Raw genomic sequence first — 21,751 nt, 5'->3', positions numbered from 1 at the left:
CCCGGGGCGTCAGACTACGATCACTGTGGCCCCCTGCTGGAGGGGTGCGTCCACTGCAGGCGGAGCGGGGTCCCCGGGGCCGGTGGTCTCCTGCTTGGGGCCACGTTGAACATCAAGGGGAACAAACTGTTTTCTGTTTGGCAGCATCAGATTGTTGTTTGTTTGACTGTTTAATATATTGTGAAAACATAAAGTAAGAAGCAGTTCATACACAGTGCATTTCAACAACCCTACACATCACACAGCCTTGTTGGAATTGACTTACTTACTTATATATATATACACATACATATACATACATATACATATACATACATATACATACATATATATAATATACATATACATACATATACATACATATACATACATATATATATATATACACACATATACATATATATATATATATATAAAATGTTATATCTACGTTGGTGGTTTTCTTTACTTAGGTATTTGTGTACAACCCGTTGTTGCAGCACGTGGCGCACATGGCGCCCCCTGGGGGAGAGGTGCGGTGCTGCAGGGCCACCCCACCCTGCTCCGCTCCGCGGGTGGAGTTCTCCTGCGGGAGGTGCGGTGCTGCATGCTCGGCCATCGAACACTGAAGGTGCTGACGTTGTAATCTGCAGGTAAGTTACAATAACCACTAAGTATTACTTCAAGTTCTGATGCTGCGTTCCGGTGAAGTCGGAACTCGGAGAAAATACACCTCCAACCTGGAAAAGCGCAAAAGATCGGATATAAACTGTGTATAAACTGTATATAAACCTGATATAAACTGTGCATAAACTGTATATAAATCGGATATAAACTGTGTATAAACCGGATATAAACCGTATATAAACTGTGTATAAACTGTGTATAAACTGTGTATTAACTCAAAAGCTGCAGCAAACACACACACTGCAGCCTCCGTGTTTTACTAAACAGGCAAAGCAACGTTCAGCCCGAGGCGGACACCGAGGTACACATGTCCCAGCTCCCCTCGAAGGCAGCACAGAGCTCAGCTCTAGACGCACGTTGAGCGTCTGCGTCATTACTCCACCTGCGTCCAACGACTCTGCAAACGGAGCCGAACCTGAGACGTCACCGGTGACATGGCGCCTCCTGCTGGAGGAAACAGGAGCCACCGAGGTTATTTGCGTATAATGATCATTGTTTTACGGCTGAACAATTAAATAAGAGAAGAAGAAGAAGAAGAAGAGATGGAGGAGGGAGCTGACGGAGGTGGGGGCCTGTGACGCAGAGGAGGATGGAGAGAGGAGGAGCCCCAGTCTACCTCTCTCTGCCTGTCTCTCTCTCCTTCCAGATCCATCTGCTGCTCCCTCAGCCTCCCCGTCGTCCCCGCTCCCAGCCAATGGCGTGGCTGGGAGCGGCGGCATGTGACCGAGGACAGCCAATGGCGGGCCCCGGAGGCACGGGCACCGGCGAAAAGAGGGGTGTGCCCCTCACTCCCTCCCTCTCCCTCCATCTCTCCCCATCGCGCGGCGTGAGCGCTGCGCCGCTGCGTGGAGCGACCCCGGCGCCTCCCGCGAGCATCGCCTCCGCCCCGCAGCCCCAGGCCGGACGCCCCCCCTCCCCCCCCGCCGGGAGCCCATGGAGGAGCAGCGCGCCGCGGCGGGCGGAGCCGCCGGCCTCCCCCGCCTCCCCCGCCTCCTCCCCCCCGCGCCCCCCACCATCTCCCCGGCGGTGCCCCCCTACGTCAAGCTGGGGCTCACCGTGGCCTACACCGTCTTCTACTCGCTGCTGTTCGCCTTCGTCTACGCCCAGCTGTGGCTGGTGCTGCGCTACCGCCACAAGCGCTTCAGCTACCAGACGGCCTTCCTGTTCCTGTGCCTGCTGTGGGCCGCCCTGCGCGCGCTCCTCTTCTCCTTCTACTTCCGGGACTGCGTGACGGCCAACGCGCTGGGGCCCTTCCCCTTCTGGCTGCTCTACTGCTTCCCCGTCTGCCTGCAGTTCTTCACGCTCAGCCTCATGAACCTCTACTGCGCCCAGGTGAGAGGGCGGGGCACGGGGGGGGGCAATGGGGGGTGGTGCCGTCGAAGTTCCTTCAGTGCGACGCGTAGCTCAGGGAGCGTAGGAAGGAGGACGCCTTTCCACGTTGATGGTGTAATGTACCGTGTTATAATGTACACCTACATGATGACATCATAGTGACAGGTAGTCCCGAGGGATCCTCGCAGACTCCAGGTGTCGCTGCTCGTTCTGAATCTTGTCGGTAAAATGAGGTTTTTAAGTGTTTTCTCCTGTTTTCAGGTTTACTTCAAGGCCAAATCCAAGTTCTCTCCATCTCTTCTGAAGTACAGGTAACTGCTCCGCCCGACGAGTCTTCCTCCCACGCCTCCGTCGTCTTTTTAGGAGGCGGAGCCGACACCGCTCTCCGCCCGTTTATCACCGGGGATTATGTGTCATTGTAAAGTGAAGGCGTCGCCATAGGAGCCTGGCGCTCGGCGTGACCTCTGACCTCCTGGTTGTGCTTCCCCGGTCGCCAGGTTGCCGCTCTACCTGCTGTGCCTGGCGGTCAGCCTGCTCTTCCTGGTGGTCAACCTGGCGTGCGCCCTCCTGGTGAAGACGTCGGCTGCTCCGACCAAGACCATCGTCCTGGTGCGCGTCACCATCAACGACTCGCTGTTCGTCCTCTGCGCCGTCTCCCTGTCTGTCTGCCTGTACCGCGTGGCCAAGATGTCCCTGGCCGGCATCTACCTGGAGTCCAAGGTCCGCCCGCCCGCCACAGCTTTCAGTGCGCCGCGTCCGCCCGGCGGCCGTTTTGCTCTGATGCCACGGGCGGTTCCGAACGTAGCTGGGTTTAAAACTAACGTCGCTCTTTTGCCTTTTTATTTTAACTCGCGATAAAGACGCGACGCACATCTCTGTCATCACTCCATCGATGCTGGAAGGTGCGTTCCCCTCATTTCACAGGAGCTAGGCTAGCTGATCCCCTCTGCAGCCATGCGTTGAGCTAACACAGTTAGCATTAAGAAACTGGATATTTGATACTCATCGCGTACGTCGGATTTGCTCAGTTTTCCACAGATGAAGTTGTGTTTCAGTTAAATACGGAATGAGGAATGTACGTTTACATGATGAACGTCATGTGACAAGGCGAGCGGTCTCCATGGCAAAGTAGTGTGCTGCTCTGTGATTGGCTGCAGGGCACGTCGGTGTGTCAGGTGACCCTGATCGGCGTCACTGTGGTGCTGCTGTACGCCTCGCGGGCCTGCTACAACCTGGTGGTGCTGGCGCTCGCCAACATCGAGACCATCAACTCCTTCGACTACGACTGGTACAACGTCTCCGACCAGGTAACCACGGCAACGGTCTGTGGACTGGAGGATCTGCGGTTAATAATAACAATGATAATAATAATAATAATGATAATAATAATAATAATAATAATAATAATGATGATGATAATAAGAGAAGCTGTTGCCCGGGGCCCTGTTGCCCCGGGCAACCGTTATTGTCAGGCCCTGTTTTCGTATGACACGGTGGATACGTTGAGCGTCTGGTCAACATCAGTGACCCCAGCGTCTCAGGGTCTCCCCCTGGTGGATGAAGGATGAAACACAGCGTTGCGTCCGTGTCCCTGCAGGCCGACCTGCGCTCCACCCTGGGCGACGGAGGCTACATCGTGTTTGGGGTGATCCTCTTTGTGTGGGAGCTGCTCCCCACCTCCCTGGTGGTCTTCTTCTTCAGGGTGCGGCGCCCCCCGCAGGACAGGGTGGGTACTTCCTGTGAGATGCTGTCAGTACGACGAGTGGGAACTGCATGAAGATGCTCTTTCCGGTCGCTCCGCCCGCCGAGCGCCCTGCGCCGTTAGTGCCTTGCTCACCGGCTCCCGTGTCCCTCCGCAGAGTACTTCCGGGATCCCCAACCACGTCCTCTCCTCCAGAGGGTATTTCTTCGACAACCCCCGTCGCTACGACAGCGACGACGACCTGGCGTGGAGCATCCCCCCCCAGAGCGCCGCAAGGTAGGCAGAGAAGCGCCGCCGCCCACGGCTCCATGTTGTGATGAAATCCTGTTTGAAACACAGTGAACCTGCTTCAGTGCAGCTGTCAGCAGGAAGCCGTGTGACCTCCTCTCCTGCATCTTGCTCCTCAACGGTGAGGATGGATCAATAACGTGATTGTTCTTCTTCTTCTTCTTCCTCCTCCTTCTGCAGTCTCTCTGCAGACTGCTACGACTGGGGGAGCTGCCACAGCAGCTTCACCGTACACACCTCCAGCGACGAGCAGCGGCTGACGGCGACGGTCACCAGCGGAGAGCTGCACCCGTACCCCTGACGGAGGCCCCGCCCCCTGACTGAGCCCCGGCCCCTGGCTGAGCCCCGCCCGGCGGAGGCCCCGCCCCTCCACTGTACAGCACCACGCCATGTCTGCTCATCCCCACTAGTTAGGACCAGGGTAGAGTCTCCACGTAGAAGACATCTCCATACGTTCACTCCCACGATCCCAAACACATTTTAGTTGACCTGTCGTCATGACAACTGATGAGGAGCCAGAACGGGAAGCCGGGATCTGAGAGGAACTCTGTCAGACCAGAACCAGATGGGACTCTAACCATACTGGAAGGAAAACCTTGCACGACCTCGTGGTCGCGGACCAGAAGACCTGGAGGTCACGGTCTGCAGAATGTAGGTGTTTTCAGTTTGTTTGTAGACGTTGACTCTGGCCAACGTTTCCGAATGTTTCTCAAACGTCTGGGGAGTGTTTCCGGTTTCACCTGATGACCACATCAATATTTTGTTAATATTATTATTGTCGTAACATTAGTATGATAGAAGCTTGGAAAGCTCCATTCAGGTACGGTCACTGGCAAAGAAACTACAAAGGTGCCAGTACACTCACAACAAAACAAGCAAAAAGTACAAAGCCGGTGTTTACGGCGCATGTGAGCCCCGCCCCTTTGAGACCCTGCTGAAGATCTGTCGTAGAGCAGCTCCAGTCTGAATCCACATGTTAAACGGACGCTCCGCTTCAGATTCAGACGAGAAGGTCGATACCACTTTCATCCCTGTCTGTACCGAGATATGGAAGGGCTGCACGCTAACTGGGTTAGCTCCATGCATGGCTGCAGATGGGATCACCTAGCCTAGCTTTGGCAAAATTATGGAAATACACCGAGCACCTTGAAAGCAGAGTTGTTGATATTGACACGAGATGAATGGCCAGAAAGAAACAGAAGAGAAGTCTTTTATTAGAGGGTGGAGTTGGTTTTAAAGTGAACACAGACCAAAATCTAGTGAAATACTTCATATCCGACCAGCCCAAACTGCAGTGGGAGGAATGCATGCTGGGTAATCAAGCCTCGTCACACTCCTCTGCTGTGCTGGGATCAGACGGTGTCAGCCTGGAAACTACGGCGGCACCAAGAAGTACGAGGTCCATCTGACATGGAGTCCGGTTGAATGCTATATTTCTAAGGTGAAGGTTTTCTAAGTGGCTGTACAGCGCAGGGCCTCCTGAGATGCTATATTTTGTCGTCAAGCTTTTTGTGTCTGTGGATCGTGACGTGTTACACGTAAACATCAAGTAAAGTTTTATTTATCATATAAGACTGTTGCATTATTATTATTTTTTCATTCCATAACCATAATAATAAATAAAAATGGGGTCTATCAAGTGCTGCGTTCGGTGAGAACAGACTTTAAAGAAGTGGTTTTCAACATAGGGTCCGAGGACCCCCAGGGGCCCTTCCAGGGGCTCCTCCAGAAAATTGATGGGATAAAATTCACTGTGATTTCACTGAAATGAGAGAATGTCCAGTAGTGACTGCTTGGATCCCAGTTCCACTGTTTCCTCCTCGGCCAGAGAAACCCGATCAGATCTAAACACTGATCAAGCCGAGGATCCTGGAGGTGGAGGAGGCCCACGATCCGCCCTCGAGGAGCAGCCGCTCACCGGGGGCCCCCGAGGACGGGTTACCTCGAATGAATCAAACGGGCACCCGAGTGACATCCAGAAATATTTATTATTACTCTGATCAAATAAATATGAACAAGTATACACAGCGACGCGGCGCAAGGGTGTGTTGAAGCAGGAGATCTGGATCAGAACGTGACCATCACACTGCTCACCTCCACAACCACGCCCTCCTTAAGGCAGACCAGTGGATGCACAGCGGGACAGCGGCTGCATCGCATGCAAGGCTCGGGCGCACGCACACACACACACACACACACACACGATCAGCGTCTAACGTTCACACGTTTAAAGCGATAAGAACGAGGGGTGAATCTCCGTTTCTACGTCAGCGTCGCAACGAGAACTAACCCCCAAACTAAAAACACAACCGTTAAAAAAAAACAAAGGTGACGTCAGTCTTTGGTCCCTGCTCCGTCACAACCTGCGAGAGGCTGGTGTCAGGCCACGCCTTCAAGGAAAACAGCTTTCATATATGAGTCATATATATATCATAAGCAAACAATATTTTCTAAATGATAGTTGTTAAAACTTCCCAACTATCTGGTAGAAATCAAGGTCAACGTAGGACACAAAGAAGAAACGCAGATCTGATAAGAGCGACAGACAGACAGACAGACAGTCTTTTTAGGGTCAGACGTGTAGAATCTATCGTCGGCGTAGTCAATTATTCGATAGCCTCCAATTTTAAAACCACACACACACACACACACACACACACACACACACACACACACACACACACACACACACACACACACACACACACACACACACACACACACACACACACACACACACACACACACGGGGGAGGAGCCACGCCCGGTTTGAAAAAGCAGCTGAACGCACGGAACGACCAAGCGATGAGATCTGTTCTTAAAAGGAATAAAAAAGAAACATAAAACAAATCAACTCAGTTAAATAACCAGACGCTCTGATGTGAGCAGAGCTATGACGTCACAGCAGAGGAGAGTGTGATGCACTTCCCAAAACAAAGTGATTTCCTCGCTCGTCAACCTTTTTAGAGACAGAACTAAAAACAAACAAAAACAAGCGTCCGTGTTTCTGCTCGGGTGGAGTCGGGTGGAGCTCATCTTCTCCATGATGGTGATGGCGTTTAACCGGTTCAGTGTTGATGTCCCTGAAGGCCTCGTTCTGGGAGAAGAAGACTATTGCAGTTTCTGTGAACTGGAGGCCCCTAAGGGCCCAGAGGCCCCTGGTGGGCTGGAGGACAGAGTGTTACCTCTTCTCCGTCAGCATGGAGCGGAAGTTATGGAGCTGGTGGATGCTGGTGGACAATCTGGAGGAGGAGGAGAGAGAGAGAGCGACAGGGAGAGAGAGACAGACACACAAAGAGATGAACAGTGAAAAAAACAAGTCAAGTGTTTGATGAAGAGCCTTGTGACAGGAACACACACACACACACACACACACACACACACAAAAAGAGTCAGAGCAATCAGAAGGGGAGCGGGCCACAAGGGGGAGGAGACACAAGGGGGCGGGGTCAGAGGGCACGAGTCCCACCTGCCGAAGCCGTTGAGCAAGGCCACGATCTCCTGCCGGGTCAGCTGGAAGCCCTTGGAGGGGCTGTGCTCCGGGAGGTTCTTGATCTCCTTCTCAGAGAAGAGGATCTTCAGCGCCGTGCCGAGGCCCTGCGTCTGGAACGCACCCCCACCCGCACGTTAGGAGGCGTCCAGCGCCAGCCCACACAGAGTGCAAGTCCCACCCCTCCACCCGTCCCACCCCTCCACCCGTTCCGTGTGGGGCCGTTACCACAGAATGTTTCTCACCTGCAGTTTCCCCCAGAGGCGACATTTACTGCATCCAACACAGTCCATGATGCGCGAGATGTTCTTAAAATGCAGCCTGAACTCCTCCTGAGGGAGAGCGATGAAGAATCAGAATCAACCAAACAGGACCAGGAGGTCCAGCCCAGCTCCACGCCTGGTTTAAAACCAGTGTTTTACACACTGGTTTTTGGTACACATCTCTCCATTTATGAACGATGTTGATCTACTGGCTGTCAAGTGATCTCACACCATCTAGTGGCTGCTTTAGGAACACTTTCTAAGCCGCCGCATTCCCATGCGAGTCAACGTAACTTCCCTTTCATGTAAATATCGGTGACGATGCTTCTCCTCCAGATATAGACCAGAATATGGAAATAATTCATTCATAATCACCTGGCAACCCAAAATCAACACATTCTAGATTAAAAAACACTTTAAATTGTCATCACAGCAGTCGTCTGCATTTTGATGATGGGTTTTTACCTTTAGTGTTTTGGCTTCCAACTTGTGGCCGGCGAACATGGACTTCTCATCAAAGTGCATTGGGAAAGCTCTGGGAAATAAGTCAGAAAATAAAGTTTAATTATTGCGAGAATCTCTCATCTCATCCTAAACGAGTCTTTCCCTCCCATCCCATCTAATCTCATCATATCCGCACTTCACGTCTTTCCCATCTCACATGACTGTCATCCCATCTTTTCAAAATGTTCTAATTCTAAAATAAAATAAAATTAAAATAAAAAAACAAACAAACAGAATTTTTCCCTATTTAATCCCATCCCTCCCTCCTCTCACTCCATTTGATCTCATCCAATCCCATGGTCTCATCTCCTCCCACCTGGTCTCGTTGAAGATCTGCAGCAGCAGCTCCTTGGTGGCGCTGTCCTCTTGGGCGTTTCCCGTGTACAGGTTGATGAAGGCGCGCTCGAAGTACGGCGCCACCTTGGAGAGCGCCCGCAGCTCGATCAGGTACAGGAAGTAGAGGTTCTTGAGGCGCCGCGTGCCCTCGCCGCGGGTCTCGGCCGGGTCGAAGCGCTGCCTGAACTCCTGCATGTTGGGCCCCCACAGCGACCTCCCCCAGCCCTCTGCGGGAGGAAGGACACCTCGTTGAGAACTTTACCCAGCATGCATTCTGCCTTTTCTTTGAAAATGCTTTAACTGGCATTTCCACTGATCTTTTTTTAAACAGCGCCCCCTAGTTCACCTTCTATCAGACAATCTGTTTTTAGGAAACCCATATTGTTATCAGATACACCGATTGACGTCCAGCCAATCAGATCACAGCATCACATTAGGAGGCCCGGCCCACACGTTGAGATGACCCTTTTCAATTCAGTACGTAATCAGCTGGTGAACAAGCTTGTACTGCCCCTGTAAGGGTCAAGGTCGGCTCGTGAATATGAATTGTGCCTCTTTAAAGTGGTAATCCTTGAGATTTATTTGTTAAAATAAATCCCAAAATTGATATTTATCCCACATTTACTTATCTTACACTTGATAAGAAAACAGCCATTCAATGTATTCGTGCTCCTCCAAATACTGCTGCCATTGTTGGTGGCGGGCTCTGCCTTTCCCGCCTAGAATGCTCTGATCTGCCAGCTTCATTTTTTCCAGGTTTCGGGTTAGTCCCGCACTACACTAGTGTAGGTCCCACAGTGGAATGTCCCTTCAAGGCCCCGTACCGTCCAGCAGGTATTCTGAACACAGGTGGATGTTGATGCTGCTGTGGAGCCCAGAGATCAACTTATAGAAAACCCTCTTCTCCAGACACAAGCCTGGGAGGGGGAAGAGAAAGTTTAAATGCGTGGGGGAAAAAAAACAAACTTATCTTTGTAGAACACAATCTTCTGTAGCTTTTTTAAAACTGTTTCAAAAACCTGATTTGTGTTTTTTTTTTTTTAATGACAGTTTGCCAGACTGCTGCTGTTATTTCATCGTTTAAATAAAAGAATAAAGATTGAAAATAGTTGTGTACCTTCCAGCCAGTTGTAGAAGCCCTCTCCTGTGAAATACAGATTAGATTCATATTATTTTTTATTCGATTTAATGAATCTATCACCATTTTCAGGGAGGGTTTGGACGTTTTAGTAGCAGGACGATTAAGATAAAGACAAGATAAATCAAACTACAAACGCAAATTTGAAGTTAAAATACTTTTGTGGAGCCGTACAAATGAATAGAGCTGAGAACCTAATGCCGTGGAGGCACTCAACGACGTTCAGAGGGGTCAGATCACTGCACAACTTTCAAAGTTTCAAACTCACCATCATCATCTCCTGAGTGCAGACAGACAGGTAGGAGACATTACAGACAGGTGGAGGGACAGGCAGACAGAAAGACGGACAGGCAGAGAGACAGACAGGAGAAAGAGAGAATGCTGTTACATGTCTGATGTAATCATTCACAGCAGTTTATGAAATGTAACCCCCCACACACACACACACACACACACACACACACACACACACACACACACACACACACACACACACACACACACACACACACACACACACACACACACACACACACACACACACACCAAAGTGACTAACAGCAGAATAATTTGATAATATTTAATAATCTTCATTTGTTTGATGGATTTCGACCTCACCATGTGTATCAACCTAAGGGCAATTATAAAAACATTAAAATATAATAATATAGTAATATATAAAAGTTGTCTTCAGACTGTAGCTACGCCACTTATCTGACGACTGTATCCTGCTGTGAACTCACCCCTGGTGGGAGCCAGAGGGTTCAAAGGTCGATACACCGACCGGGGTCTGCGGAAAAATAGATGAAAAATACATTTTTCACATTTAATTCTCACACGAGGAGGAAATAATAACATTTTAATTATATTTGTAATATAATTGATTGTTAATTCTGGTCTTCAAATTCATTTTAAAGCAACACTCAGTTAGTGGTTTTACCTTCAACAACAGGTTCAAAATCATTTTGATGGTGCACTGACTTACCATTAAAGACCTTATATACACTACGTCAGGTGCCATTCTTCATATTACACTGTTGTAATGGCACCTCTTTCATACCCACCCACCCAACCACCACCCCACCCCACTTTTTGGGGTGTGTTTGTTTGTGTGTGTTCCCACTTGAAGCAGTTCTCCTCGTAGATGCTGTTCCACACCCTCCAGGCTGCAGCTCCTTTGTATCCAGTGTAACGCTCCGGGTTCAGGAGCAGATCCACGTAGTCTGTGTCCGGAGACGTCTCATCTGACACACACACACACACACACACACACACACACACACACACACACACACACACACACACACACACACACACACACACACACACACACACACACACACACACACACACACACACACACACATATATATATAACCAAAATATGCCTCATATAAAAACACATTTTCTGTGTTGGTCGTCCAGCAGCTGGACTCACCGTCCAGTTCACAGAAATGGTCCTGGGCGTCGTCGTGTCGCGCCCAGTCAGCAAACGCCTCTTTGCTCTGGTTACTGAAACACAGGAAGCAGTGAGCTGATCAGGGGTCAGGTACTAGCTAACTAAATAAACTAGTTGACTAACTCCACTTGTTAGAGATTCAAGATGGAGCTGCTTCACATCAACACTGAAGCTCAGGTCAGGATGCACACGTACACATAGGGAGGAATCTTGGCTTAGATACTTTACTTTACTACTTTTCACACTTAATAAAACAAATAAAAACTCTGGTACTGATCAAAATACTGCAGTAACCACGCCCAGTACCAGGGTAACGTTGCATCGGGTTCCTGTTTGGTTGTATTGTTGAAACATTTTTATACTCAGAGTTGGTTGAAAAAAAATAAAATAAAAATAGCAGCGAATAAATCAATTCCAGAAAAGAAGGAAATAAAAGAAAAGCTCAGTGGTGCTGGAACTGGACGTTTGTGAAGGAACAACAGTTCAAAAACTCAACTGAAGACTTTAGAGTGGGGAGGAGGGGGGAGGGTCTTCACCTCAGGGTGCTGTTGATGGCTCCCAGCTCCTGGGCCTGTTCACAGTCTGTCACCTCCAATACGGAGCTGGCTCCCTGGGAGTACTGAGGAGAGGAGAGGAGAGGAGGAAGGAGAGAAAGGAGAGGAGGAAGGAGAGAAAGGAGAGGAGTAGGAAGGAAAGGACAGGAGATGTTAATTGTATTTCCTGGTAAAATAGATATTAATAACAATAATCACCACTGTAATACAAATGAATACACAATGAATTAAGTCACACACACACACACACACACACACACACACACACACACACACACACACACACACACACACACACACACACACACACACACACACACACACACACACACACACACACACACACACACACACACCTTCAGTACTTCAGTTCTGTCTCTCAGCCTCTGACCTATTTTGAATCTATTTTAAATCTAAAGTCTATTTTTAAAGCCCCTGTAAAGTGAATTCAGTTGTCATAATTTGTTTCTAAACACATTGTGCATGTTATACATGATGTAATACTGAATTGTGAAGTTAGACTGTTATACTGTTTCTCACCATTACTGTGGTCTGGATTTTTTTTGTTCAGTCATACCTGGCACGGCCTCGCCCCTTACTCTATGTCAACAACAGGTCGGAATCTGAGCATCACCTCAGTGGTGAAATAAGCTAACAGCTCAGAATTTGGGATGAAATACTGTTTTGGGAACAAACACCTGCAGTAAAAGGCGTGTTCAGGGAGACCGTGAGCTCATGCCACAGACGCCTGGAACAAAAAAGAACCGTCTCGTTGGTCTGACTGCGCGGGCGGGGTTTGGTCAGGTCTGTATTGACAGCATGTTTGTGGAGGCGCCAGCAGGGGGCAGCAGAGCGGGGCGTCCCACAGCCAGACAGCGGCACAGGACTGGGTTCACCACAACTTTTAAACATGGATGTTTACTTACTCCAACGCAAACGTTAAACGCTGTGCATGTGACTGGGCGTAGCTTCAGCGTCTTCAGCGGACACGCCCCCAGTGCTTCACATAAGAGGGAACTGCCCCCCCCCCCTTCTCATGCACATTTTGAACATTGTGCATGATTTGAAGAATCAAATAAATAAAAAACTAACACACACACACACACACACACACAGTGGGGCAAAAAAGTATTTAGTCAGCCACCAATTGTGCAAGTTCTCCCACTTAAAAAGATGAGAGAGGCCTGTTTTTTTCATCATAGGTTCACTTCGACTATGAGAGACAGAATGGGGGGAAAGAATCCAGGAAATCACATTGTAGGATTTTTAATGAATTAATTGGTAAATTCCTCGGTAAAATAAGTATTTGGTCACCTACAAACAAGCAAGATTTCTGGCTTTCACAGACCTGTAACTTTTTCTTTAAGAGGCTCCTCTGTCCTCCACTCGTTACCTGTATTAATGGCACCTGTTTGAACTCGTTATCAGTATAAAAGACACCTGTCCACAACCTCAAACAGTCACACTCCAAACTCCACTATGGCCAAGACCAAAGAGCTGTCAAAGGACACCAGAAACAAAATTGTAGACCTGCACCAGGCTGGGAAGACTGAATCTGCAGTAGGTAAGCAGCTTGTTGTGAAGAAATCAACTGTGGGAGCAATTATTAGAAAATGGAAGACATACAAGACCACTGATAATCTCCCTCGATCTGAGGCTCCACGCAAGATCTCACCCCGTGGGGTCAAAATGATCACAAGAACAGTGAGCAAACATCCCAGAACCACACGGGGGGACCTAGTGAATGACCTGCAGAGAGCTGGGACCAAAGTAACAAAGGCTACCATCAGTAACACACTACGCCGCCAGGGACTCAAATCCTGCAGTGCCAGACGTGTGCCCCTGCTTAAGCCAGTACATGTCCAGGCCCGTCTGAAGTTTGCTAGAGAGCATTTGGATGATCCAGAAGAGGATTGGGAGAATGTCATATGGTCAGATGAAACCAAAATATAACTTTTTGGTAAAAACTCAACTTGTCGTGTTTGGAGGAGAAAGAAAGCTGAGTTGCATCCAAAGAACACCATACTTACTGTGAAGCATGGGGGTGGAAACATCATGCTTTGGGGCTGTTTTTCTGCAAAGGGACCAGGACGACTGATCCGTGTAAAGGAAAGAATGAATGGGGCCATGTATCGTGAGATTTTGAGTGAAAACCTCCTTCCATCAGCAAGGGCATTGAAGATGAAACGTGGCTGGGTCTTTCAGCATGACAATGATCCCAAACACACCGCCCGGGCAAAGAAGGAGTGGCTTCGTAAGAAGCATTTCATGGTCCTGGAGTGGCCTAGCCAGTCTCCAGATCTCAACCCCATAGAAAATCTTTGGAGGGAGCTGAAAGTCCGTGTTGCCCAGCGACAGCCCCAAAACATCACTGCTCTAGAGGAGATCTGCATGGAGGAATGGGCCAAAATACCAGCAACAGTGTGTGAAAACCTTGTGAAGACTTACAGAAAACGTTTGACCTCTGTCATTGCAAACAAAGGGTATATAACAAAGTATTGAGATGAACTTTTGTTATTGACCATATACTTATTTTCCACCATAATTTGCAAATAAATTCTTTAAAAATCAGACAATGTAATATTCTGGATTTTTTTTTTCTCATTTTGTCTCTCATAGTTGAGGTGAACCTATGATGAAAATAACAGGCCTCTCTCGTGTTTTTAAGTGGGAGAACCTGCACAATTGGTGGCTGACTAAATACTTTTTTGCCCCACTATTTATACACACATACATATATACACACACACACACACGCAGTTTTACCTCAAATAATATCCAACATATCGTATTAAATTATATGATATATAAATAATATTCAACATTTAAATAACAATATTAATTGAAGTGAGTGTTTTGTTTTGGATTAAATTTGACCCTGTGCAGCTGAACTGGTTAAACTGCACAGATCAGCTGACTGAGCGCTCCATGGACGATGTCAAATATGAACACATGAATGTGCTTAAAGCTGTATCTAGTGTGTGTGTGTGTGTGTGTGTGTGTGTGTGTGTGTGTGTGTGTGTGTGTGTGTGTGTGTGTGTGTGTGTGTGTGTGTGTGTGTGTAAACAGTGAATCAGCTGTATGTGCACAATGCTGTGGAAAAGCAGCAGCTGCTCTCTAGCTCCATTAGCCATGCTACGCTGCCTGGACACTGCGGTCCAGGGACCTACAGGGTTCCCACAGAGCACGTCTTGCGGCCCCCAGCGGTATGGGGGGTGAGTTTCGATTGGTGACAGGGTCAGCACAGGTCATTTCTTATTTTTTTAATTAAACGTTGCCTGGTTTGACAATTATTTGTGCCGTCTTACCTTGTTGTAGTTCCCAGACTTAATTCCCACAGGAATCATACTCTGCAATCAGACACACAGGGAGAGAGAGACAGAGAGAGAGACAGATGAGCTGTATGTATGTCATCCTGGTACTTTTCCTGATACTTCTTCATTCATACTATACTTTCGGACATACTAAACACTAATTTGGCATACTAAATAGTATGCTAGTGTGTGTGAGGCGGCTTGACCTCTGACCTCAGGACAGGGCTCCACATGGCAGTCCTTGATGGCACAGTGTCCCTCTTCGTTCCAGAAGGGACAGGGGCGCTTCAGGTTCACCTGGAGAGCAGAAGGGGCATGGTTATTGTCCTGCTGTACCTTGGCAGGAGGCCAAGCTGGAACACCACCACCAGGGAGGTGTTTGATACCACGGTGCTTGACTAAGGCAGCCATTTCAGATGTTAAAATAGCTGCACACCATGTCACCGAGTAGTCTCAAAGCACTTCACAAGCATCACATTTGACATCAAAAACAGCCCCTAATCTTAAGCCTCACCCGGGTAGGGGAGAAAGGATCATTCTGTCAAGTGATTTTGTATAGCAATAGACAGGGCTCAGGACAAGAGAGCAGGCTCTTGAGCCTCTTGTCGTGCTTTGTTTGGAAACTAGGGCAGATAGAGGTTCATCTGAAAAATGTGAGGTGCAGCTGTTTGCCAGTGCGTCAGCTCCATCCCTGCTGCTGTGTACTGCTAGGACCGGGCACAGGTGTTCTCCAGGTACAGGGATTCCAAAACAGAAGGTTCTAGTCAACACGGTGGGATGGAAGCAGAGCCTTGCAAAGCAGTGGATTTGAATGGTGTTTGTTAAAGATTAGTGTGGATTTGAATAGGGAGCCTCCCTGCCACTGTAATAGGAGCTGTGGCCAGGGAGGAGCCGCCGTCTTGGTTACTCTGTTGTATCTGAGGTTACCACGGTCACGTACTCTGTAGTATCTGAAGTTACCACGGTCACGTACTTTGTAGTATCTGAAGTAGTCCCTCTCGTTGAGCTGCTTGATACGAGGGTAGATCTTGAAGTTGTTGAAGACGTCAATGCTCTCGATGTCGCAGAAGCAGTCGTCCAGGACGCCGGTCAGCTGCACGACACAAAACATATCAAATGACAAAGAAATACAGATGTAAGAGTTACCGAAGAGAAATGAATAAAACAGAAAACCTTACTTCCGGTGTAGAATTTTGTTTGTGGTCTGAGCTGTTTATGGATTTCCTCTTGAAGTTTTTAGAGTAAACATTCACCCAGTCTCAGTGATGATTTAAGGGCTCTGGTTATTTTCATTAATAATTGACACTCTGTATGTTATCAGTATAATTACCTAACTATATTATTTATAAATGCAAATTATGTTATTGTATATTTAAATTAAAATGATTTATCCAATAATACAATTAAAATAATATAGTGGAATGTAATAACTAAAGTAGTATGTTATCTCACTTATAATATTATTATAAAAATATAACCACTTAAATTGTAATTAATAGAATCAATAAGATTATTCATAACGTGTGTATGTTCACAATATAATTAATACAAAGCCAATTAATACATAGGCCTAATAATTGTAATTGAATCACATTATTGCACAACTATGAATGCTCCACACACTGAAAGCATCTGGAAAGGTTTGACTGTTCTGAGGTGAATTAACTGGATGTAGAGACCAGAGGAACCTGCTCAAACCAATACACATCATTCCCTTTGAAGAATTAACTCAACACATAACACAACTTGAATTCCTACTCCGTTTGATTCTCACGCTTTTCCTCTTTTCACAGGAAACAAGTCGTGTTTTTGAAAGTTGCTGGTTCGATTCCGCTCTGTCTTTAAGTTGAATATTCACTGTTTCCATCGTAGCTGCAGCTGTCTGTTACCAGGGTAATGTCAGTAATATCTATACACAAACCACGCCATCCTGTGCATTGCTAGTACTTCCTGCCAGTGTACTATCCAGTACACAGACATTCAACAATCTCACTGTGTCATGTTATGTTCATGGTTAAATTTGGATATTTAGACAATTCTAACGTTGACAGACATTAGAATAAGAACATTTAACCACAAACAAGGTTATTGCATGAATCAGACACAGGATTGTCAGGAGGTGTGTTCGGAAACGATAATAACATCATACAGCCTCTGAAATATTAATAAATCTTAATTAGTGATGTGATGAGTAATGAGTGACCTTGTAAAAACAGAGATGGACTGCTCCTGGTTTTAGATATCAGAATCTAAGTGAGTTTATATATATATATATATATATATATATATATATATATATATATATACATACAGACACACAGACACACACACACACACACACACACACACACACACACAGAGTTTGTCATGGTGAAGATTGGTGCGTTTCTATAGATTATGAGCATAAAAAAAGGCTTAACAGTCTGAAATGTGTTTTGTAAATAATAAAGTAAAAACGAAATTAAAATAGCCAAAAAATACGAAACAGAAATAGTCAAATCTATAAAAATATACAGAATATACAAATGCGCATCTTCTATGCACACGACAAGTGATTGGTATGGGTAAAAATAGAATCATAAATTATTGCTATGTATTCACTAAATGATCACAGTTTTTACAGTGTTATTGCACAAGTAAATATCAGTGTGAAACTTGACTAAAACTGCGCCGAGAGCCAAACATATCAGACGTGACAGACAGAGAGTTCTGCTACAGAGGAAATGGATTATCTGTCAATCATTATGTTCTATCGACCCAAAACTCACAGTCTGCGCTTCTCAGTGACAGGAATCAGCTGAATCAGACTTTAAAAGCAGTGAATTGTTATATTTTATTATAAATATATATTTCACATCTGGGTAAAAAAACAAAAATCCAAAAGCCAAACATGAAATGAGTTGTGAAGGTGTAAAGGTTCAAGAGTCTGATATCAGAGGCAGCAAAGCTCCTGTTTGCGTCTGAACAACCGAGACCATGTCCTGACGGGAACTCCTCCTCCTCCTCCTCCTTCCACCACTACTCTCAAGAGTTTTGTTTTTTTTTAAACACATTTTAAAGTCTGATTTCAATAAAATGTAAGGCATATTCTTAATTTCTGAACTCATTTTTGGTAGCCAATATTATACAGCTCTAGTTAAACAAACTTTCTATATTTTTTCCCTTTTACCAGGAACTTTCTCGGTGTCGCTTTTGTTCTGAATGAATACATGGATAAAAAGTTGTTTTTTTCATTAGAAGCAAAAAATAAATAAATAAATAAAATAACGCAGCAGATAACCTCTGACCTGCCAAGGACTCATATCCATCCTGAGACCGTTGTATCTGCTGTTTTAACCTGCAGCATCCAGCTCTTCACCCTTTTAAAGCAAGAAATGACCAACACAAACTGGGACTAAACTCGACGTTCCATTGGAAAGACAAAGCTGCTGTTTTCTATCCACGTGAAGCAGCAACACTTCACATGAGATATGATGACATCTCAAACTGACGCAGCAAATAACCAGAAAAGATGTTCATCGTAGAATAACTTTTACTTGAGGAATGAACCTCATGTCATTTTCATGTCCTTTATTCCCTCGTTACTTGTGAAAGAGAAAAAAAATCTCAAGTCTGAATCAACCCTATAAGTCTCTCACATGCAGTGCGCGGCAATTTTCTGCAATTCTATCCTGCAAAAACAGCCCCTGGGTGATGCAACACAGAATCTTTGACTGTCAAAAACAGCAGCTAAAACACACATGAAGGACAGATAAAGTAAAGCAGGCTGACCTCCGGGTGAAGGTGTGAGCTGAGGACCAGCAGGGCGAGGGCGAGGACAGCGGTCCCCAGGGACACGCGTCCTCCGGTCATAATAAGTGCACTGCTCCAGTACAGTCCAATAAAGACTTCTGATGAATTCCCGCCCCAAAAATACAGCCTTTGCTCTGGTGTCTCTGTGATAAAACACCAAGCAGCTGTGTCTGCAGTGAGGCTGACAGCTGCTGGGAGGTGAGCTGTCATTTTAAGCCAACGAGTTGACTGCTCGGCCCCGCCCCCAACCCGGAAGCGGTGGCGCTAGGCCCCGCCCCCCCCCAGGGCTCCACCTCGTAGTCCTCTAAACGGGTGTGAGTGGTTGGAGGAGACGGTGCAAGACGGAGGAAGGAACTACAAGTCCCACAATGACAGGAGGGCCGAACCTCAGGTGTGACCAATCACAGCACACCACGAACTAGTAGCATAACACAGACAATCACGCCGTTTGAAAACATGTTCAGTTTGGGAAACATGTTTTCACTGTAATGACTCGTCGATGTTTGGTTTAATAAAGCTGCCCCGCGTCTGCATTTAATACACATATTACAAACATAAACAGCGGGTAAGTGCGTGGACTGCAGCAACAGAATAACACAACAGGGAATAATAAATACATTATTTATGCGCTCATAAAGTACATCAACCCAACAAAGTGTGAGAAAAAAACACTGCAAAACATAACGAAATGAAAGCCATTATTTATTTGTTGTTTTTTCCTTTTGGGATGGAAACGACTTATTAAATGCTTCAGCTTTGAGAAAATACATCGAACTATCTCCGTTTAACAGCTCATTTTAGGAATTTATTTGAACGATAGAGCAGCTTTTAGCAGAGAGCAGCAGACTACTGATGCTCCAAATAATTCATTTATTTCACAATTTCCTACGCACCATTTACACTATAGCTGAGAGACATCTTACCGAGTTAGTGGTTAATTTTAGCTTAAAGTGCTTTTGTTTCTTATCTTCTTTTAATTCTTTGCCGTTATTTTTCTGCAAACAGGCTGTTTTTAGCCGTTTAGGAGCCAAAATAACATCATGTGATAAGAATCTTCTCACTTCTCCAAAAAGCAGCGACACAAGCAGTTTGACTGCTGCGTTCACGTTGCAAGGGAAGAGTCGGAAATACGAGATTCCAGTTCACGTAAATAATGGCGCTGAACGGGAAGATGTGTTCAGACAGTTAATTCGGTTGGATAAAACCCAAATAAGAATTTATATCAGCAACTTTTTAATATAGTACACAATAAACAATATGTACTATGGTGTGTAAGCCTACAGCCTGCATACGTTCCATCAATTATTTTTTCATGTAATATTATTTGATTATTCAAAATTTCTTTAACAATCTATGATAACCCTTATTCATCTCTGTGGGATAATGAGGTGTAACAGCGGCAAAAACAAACGAACAGATCAAGTCAAGAAAGGGAATAAAGAATAAGACTGAGATGAGTATGAACACATGCACTGAAAGCGGCAGGACAGTGACAGCAGCACTAATAATAGTACGAAAGTATAAAGTATATAGAATACATATTATAATGAACACAGTACTGCCCAGTTATGATCCAGGTTTGTATTTTGAATGTGCAAAGCTTAGTCAGGACGCATTATCTAGGGTGGTATTATGATGACAAATGCATGACATAATATAGTAGTATAGTATAAAGTGTAGTACTGTGATATGACACATTGTAGTAATAATACGACGATATGGTAATAATCCAGTATACTGGCATTGCTTAAATAGGACAGTATAATTATATTGCAATACAAAAAGAGAAATAATAACAAAATGATGACGTAAGGTTCCCGGTGTGTTTTGGGGTCCAGTTCTCCACCACCCAGCTTCCATGCTGCATCGATCATCTCAATTAATCAATAAATTGATTGAATGACGGCTCGGGCCGTGATTTCCCACTTACCCCGAACGCAGCATTACTCTGACGTCAAGTTAAGACGACAGTAGAACGTGCTGGAACGTTTCCTGTTGTTTGTCAAACACTCGCTTTGGCGACGTTTTAAAGCCTCAAACACACAGAAGCGTCGGGCTCCCGGCCCCACGGTACTCACGTGACAGAAGCAGCTCTGGTCCTGGTCCTGGTCCTGGTCCTGGTCCTGGTCCTCAGCCGAACCTCGCTCCTGCTGCTGCGCGCTGCCTTTAATGGCGCTGCTCTGCTGGAACCAGTCGAGGAACAAGTTCCCAAAGAACCAGAACAACAGCAGGAGGCCGATGGTCCTCAGGGTGGCCTTCCACATGCTGAACCGGGGAACCGGGGAACCAGAGACCGAGCAGAGCCCCCTGATCTGGGGTCAGATCCCGCACCAACAGTCTGTAGGGACTTACAGGAACTGTGGCGTTAGGGACGCGGAAAGTTGAAGTGTTAAATGTTAAATGTTAAATGTTAAATATGAGGCGGTCGGTCGCGCAGAGCGGAGCCAGGTCTGTTTGTGCGGAGCCAGGTCTGTTTGTGCGGCTCGACTTGGTGATGCGGGTACGGAGAGCCGAGAGGGCCAAATACGGAAGAGCGCAAACCTCCAAGTCAAAGGGGCTTTATCTCCATGGGAACCAGGTGTCTACGCTGCGTTGAATTTACACAACAAACAATAAAATAAATATGAATAAATACATGGAAGGATTGTTTTTTGCTTTTAGAATTATATATAAACAGATAAGTAAAAAAAAAATTATATATATATACACAAAAATGTAGACTTGCAGTTAAAAAAATATAAATACTAACGAGTGATAATTATACAAACACTGCAACATTTTTATTTATTTTAAATGAATATATTTAAAGATATTTGTTCTGTGTGTATGTGCAGAAGTCAGCACGGTGCAAATGGTCGGTGCAGGGATACACAGGTGAGGGACGGTCTTGTCTCTCAACACACGCACACACTC

General features: G+C 46.2%; 2 protein-coding genes across 2 annotated transcripts; one reads left to right on the top strand and one right to left on the bottom strand.

Moving 5' to 3' along the window:
* Positions 1-1,599: 1,599 nt before the first annotated feature.
* On the top strand, positions 1,600-4,289 carry gpr137bb (G protein-coupled receptor 137Bb; the record flags this gene model as incomplete). The annotated part of the gene is made up of 7 exons (XM_079999586.1): positions 1,600-1,998; positions 2,260-2,309; positions 2,496-2,718; positions 3,156-3,305; positions 3,596-3,724; positions 3,858-3,976; positions 4,169-4,289. 7 exons carry the CDS (start codon positions 1,600-1,602, stop codon positions 4,287-4,289), a joined length of 1,191 nt encoding a protein of 396 aa, XP_079855712.1.
* A 1,668-nt stretch (positions 4,290-5,957) lies between these two features.
* Positions 5,958-21,305, bottom strand: ero1b (endoplasmic reticulum oxidoreductase 1 beta). The gene is made up of 16 exons (XM_079999011.1): positions 20,917-21,305; positions 16,020-16,139; positions 15,260-15,343; positions 15,041-15,082; positions 11,715-11,797; positions 11,158-11,231; positions 10,843-10,963; positions 10,463-10,509; positions 9,988-9,999; positions 9,699-9,725; positions 9,406-9,498; positions 8,562-8,808; positions 8,207-8,276; positions 7,724-7,810; positions 7,458-7,591; positions 5,958-7,230 (listed from the first exon to the last, which is right to left on the bottom strand). The coding sequence occupies exons 1-16, from the start codon at positions 21,100-21,102 to the stop codon at positions 7,170-7,172; spliced, it is 1,488 nt and encodes a 495-aa protein (XP_079855137.1). The 5' UTR covers positions 21,103-21,305; the 3' UTR covers positions 5,958-7,169.
* Between the last annotated feature and the right edge of the window lie 446 nt (positions 21,306-21,751).

The sequence above is a fragment of the Zeus faber genome, assembly GCF_960531495.2.
Source record: "Zeus faber genome assembly, chromosome: 4".
Lineage (NCBI taxonomy): Eukaryota > Metazoa > Chordata > Actinopteri > Zeiformes > Zeidae > Zeus > Zeus faber.
This window is presented reverse-complemented; position numbering and strand designations above follow the sequence as displayed.